A 4,413-nucleotide genomic window follows, 5' to 3' on the forward strand; every position below is an offset into this window, starting at 1 on the left:
AAGCCCAAGGCCAGGCTCTTTAATTTCAGCGCCCGTGGAAAACTCAGGACATCCTGAGTTTTGTTTTGTATTGTTTCGAGACAGAGTCTCCCTCTGTCACCCAGGCTGAAGTGCAGTGGTGTGATCTCAGCTCTCTGAAATCTCTGCCTCCTGGGTTCAAGCAATTCTCCTGCCTTAGCCTCCCAAGTAGCTGGGATCATAGGCATGTGCCACCACGCCTGGCTAACTGTTGTATTTTTAGTAGAGATGGGATTTCGCCGTGTTGGCCAGGCTGGTCTCAAACTCCTGACCTCAAGTGATTTGCCCACCTCGGCCTACCGAAGTGCTAGGATTATAGGCATTAGCCTGGCCCTGCCTCAGTTTTAACAAGGCATTTTCACCTGTCTGATTTCCTTGAGCTTCATAGTCAGGAATATATTATGAATCCATTGGCCAGTTGAGGAAACTGAAGACCAGAGGGGAGATGGATTTGTTCAAAGTCACACAGAGTATTAGCTGCAAAGTCATGAGCCCTGACCCCAGGGTCATGAGTTCTGAGCTCAGGATCTTTACTGCACACCAGGCTGCCTCCCCTGCCCAGCCTGGCTCACACAGAATCCTATGGAATGGGGCTCAGAAGAAGGCAGACATTGGTGATTCTGAGGTCTACTGCCTGGTTTCCTTGGGGCTCAGAACTATGCATGTGCTCTTAAGGAGTGTCCCTTTGTCATCTAAGGCCTGTTTTTTGGGGTCTAAGACCTGAAGCCTGGACCCAGACCCTACAGGAGCCTAATGGTCTTGGGCTCAAGGGAGCGAGCTCATGGTTCCTGCTGTTCAGGGTCAGCTCCGAGGTCCTCCATCCTCAGGACACAGCCTCACTGTTGTCAGACATCCCACACGGAGGAGCCATAAGTCCCTGCCTGGACAAGATGGGCCGAAGGTTTCCTCTGTATGGGGGGCCAGGGCAGATTTGGTGCCCCGTGGTCTCTGTTTCCACTTGGGACCTGGGACTGACAGATTTTGGGGGCTTGGACCCTAGCAAAAAGTGGACAACATAAACAACCTCCTGGGGCACTCACCAGACACAAACAAACAGATCCGGGTCTGTGCCGAGACTGCCCTGTCCTTCTCAGACTACAGAGAGCCCAGGGAAAAGCAGGATGGCACGGCGCCTGCTGGGGCCTCCGCCTAGACCAGGACACTCAAGGGAGTCTGACAGGATACGAATTTCTATAATCCTGCCAACAGAATGCTGCAGAATGAAAGAATCTTCCTCTAAAGAAGGAGGGCACATTCCTTGCTTCAAGGCCAAGGCCCTACTCCCAACCATCAGGTGGAGAGACCATGGGCTCTCTGAGCTGAGAAAGATCTTAGGGACCATGGGCCACCCTCAGTCTCAGTCAGGACCAAACCTACCAGTTTACACCTAAGGACTGTGGCCAGGGGAGAGGGCCGGATTTGCCCAACATCACAGAGCCTGGAACGCCAAGTCCAGTATGAGAATGAGGGTTTCTGACTCTCAGCCCAGTGCCCAGGGCTCTAGGCCAGTGGTCCTCAAACTTTGGCTTGCATTGGAATCATCTGAAGGGCTTGCTCAAACCCAGGGGGCTAGGACCTATGCCTGGAGTTTCTGATTCTGTAGGTCTGAGTGGGACCTGAGAAGCTGCATTTCTGACAAGGTCCAGGTGGTGCCGATGCTGCTCGTCTAGGAACACACTTGAAGAACCAGTGCCCTGGGCATGCTGTCTTCCAGATCACTCTCCTGATGGCTCCCTAAAGCAGTGCTCCACATCGTTTTTGGCACCAGGGACTGGTTTTGTGGAAGGCAATTTTTCCACATACCAGGGTGGGGAGACGGGGTATGGTTTTGAGATGAAACCGTTCCACCTCAGATCATCAGGTATTAGTTAGATTCTCATAAAAAGCATGAAACCTAAATCCCTCACACAGGCAGTTCACAAAAAGGTTCACGCTCCTGTGAGAAGCTAATGTGTTGGCCGGGCATGGTAGTTCATGCCTGTAATCCCAGCACTTTCAGAGGCTGAGGCTGGCGTTTCACCTGAGATCAGGAGTTTGAAACCAGCCTGGATAACGTGGCGAAACCTCGTCTGCACTAAAAATACAAAAATTAGCCAGATGTGGTGGCATGTGCCTGTAATCCCAGCTACTAGGGAGGCTTGAGGCAAGAGAATCGCTTGAACCCAGGAGGCAGAGGTTGCAGTGAGCCAAGATTGCACCACTGCACTCCAGCCGGGGTGACAGACTTCATCTCCCCACCTAAAAAACAGTCGAATGTGGCAGCTGATCTGACAGGAGGGAGTGCTCAAGTGGTAATGTTTGCTGGCCCGCTGCTCACCTCCTGCTGTGGAGCCCAGTTCCTAACAGGCTACGGACCAGTATCAGTTCACAGCCTGGAGGTTGGGGACCCCTGCCCTAATGCACAGACCAAGAACAATTTGCAGAGTCCCTGAGTGCCTGCCTAGGTACAAACTCCTTTGAGGGAGTGGGGTGTGTTGAAGAATCGTGAAGGGCAGCACCCTGTCTTGTTCATCTTTGCATTTATTGGCCAAGCAGCTCCCCTATTAGCTGACCTATAAAACCCACAGTTATACATGAAACACCCCAATTGTATGAGAAAACATATTTAGGAAAATTAATTTTTTTGTCATAACCTTACTGAAAGTATTCTGTTGTTGTTGTTCAGGTAAATCAAGTATTATACGGGGGAATATTTTTATTAAGGAAACTTTCAGTAGGATGTCGATGGGAAGTGAAAGAATGGTCTCTGCTGTGAAGTTTTCTGTTTCCATGCTTTGCCACTAGGGGCTGGTTTCAGCCTTCACTTTACCGTCAGTTCTCCCTATCCATGGGTTGAAAATATTTGGGGAAAAAAAAGGATGGTTATGTCTGTACTACACATGTAAAAATCTATTTTCTTGTAATTATTCCATGAATAACACAGTATAACAACTGTGTACATAACTTTACATTGTATTAGGTATTATAAGTAATATAGAGATAATTTAAAGTATATGAGAGGATGTGTGTAGGTTATATGCAAATCATATACCATTTTATATAAGGACCTGAGCATCTGTGGCTTTTGGTATGCATGGGGGTCCTGGAACCAATCCCCCATGGATACTGAAGGACAACTCTATTTTACCTTTTTGGCACTAAAGCTTCTATTCTTCTTTTTTTTTTCCAAAGGCCCAGAGAGCAAGTTTATTTGGTGAATGCTGATGGCAAACATCATCCAAGAGAGACAAGATGGGAAAGGTGTTGAGACAAGAGAGCCTAGGGAAACTTCAGGCTAGATACGAAATTCACACAGGGAAAGGCACAGAGTCGGGAGACTGGGAGGGTCCTCAGCCATTCAGCACCACGCGGACGAGCTCTTCATAGTTGATACAACCATTGCTGTCCTCGTGCCCTGCCACCAGCATCTCTACTTCTTCCTCTGTCATCTTCTCACCCAGTGTGACAAGAACATGCCGGATTTCAGCACCCATGACGGTGCCATTTCCTTCCTCGTCAAACACCCGAAGTCCTTCGACATAATCCTCATAGGTGCCCTGGTCCTTGTTCTTGGCCACTGTCTGCAGCATGAGCAGAAAGTGCTCAAAGTCCAGCACCTTCACATTCATCTCATCACTCTTGGGGTTCCCCAGGACCTTGAGCACCTCGGTGCTGGTAGGATTCTGGCCCAGGGCCCTCATCACGTCCCCACGCTGGCTGTACAGGATCTTGCCATCACCTGTTCAGTCAAACAGCTGGAAGGCCTCCTTGAACTCTGCGGTCTGGTCTTCGGTGAAGTCCCACATCTTGACTGCTCAGCTCTGCGGGACCTTTTCCTGCAGTAATGGCCAGCTTCTATTCTTAAACTGATGCTTTGGATACTGGGTAAGTGCTGGCTCTGCTGACGTGGATATAGATTCTGGATATATATGGATGTGGCCTTGGATACAAATACAGCTGCAGATGCAGAGACAAATGAGGATCTAGATAGAGATACATATACAGATATGGATAGAGATATAGTGTGTGTGTGTGTTGAAAAAAAGTACAAGCATGTCTAACATGCTGGCCTGTATGGTATATTCCTCCTCTAGGACTTCATGTTGCTTATTGTGAGGGACACAGCTTTGTCCGTCTTCCCACCAAGAACTTACATCCTCCTATGCAGATAGTAAGGAGAGGCTCGTGATCCAAGGCCCATGGGGATTGCCACTAAAGGGCCCAGGATAGAAAGAGATGGGTTTTAAGGAGATCAGAGCCAGCTTCTTGGAGGAACAGAGCCATATGAAATGACTCAAAATTAAGTTCATGGAGTACAGCTGTGATCACATGACTCCCCACCTCCCCACTGTCCATAGGAAACAAAAAGCCTGCAGCCTGGCAGATGTGGACAAGGCTCATCACCATTCAGCTGGG

General features: G+C 49.0%; 1 protein-coding gene across 1 annotated transcript; it reads right to left on the bottom strand.

The window, feature by feature from the left end:
* Positions 1 to 3,168: 3,168 nt before the first annotated feature.
* On the bottom strand, positions 3,169 to 3,865 carry LOC103245440 (myosin light polypeptide 6-like). The gene has a single exon (XM_038010083.2). The coding sequence runs from the start codon at positions 3,696 to 3,698 to the stop codon at positions 3,348 to 3,350; it is 351 nt and encodes a 116-aa protein (XP_037866011.2). The 5' UTR covers positions 3,699 to 3,865; the 3' UTR covers positions 3,169 to 3,347.
* Between the last annotated feature and the right edge of the window lie 548 nt (positions 3,866 to 4,413).

This window comes from Chlorocebus sabaeus, chromosome 26 (assembly GCF_047675955.1).
Source record: "Chlorocebus sabaeus isolate Y175 chromosome 26, mChlSab1.0.hap1, whole genome shotgun sequence".
Lineage (NCBI taxonomy): Eukaryota > Metazoa > Chordata > Mammalia > Primates > Cercopithecidae > Chlorocebus > Chlorocebus sabaeus.

Coding starts and splice junctions, on each gene's coding strand:
- LOC103245440 (XM_038010083.2), bottom strand. CDS start 3,698: ATGAGGGCCCTGGGCCAGAATCCTACCAGCACCGAGGTGCTCAAGGTC.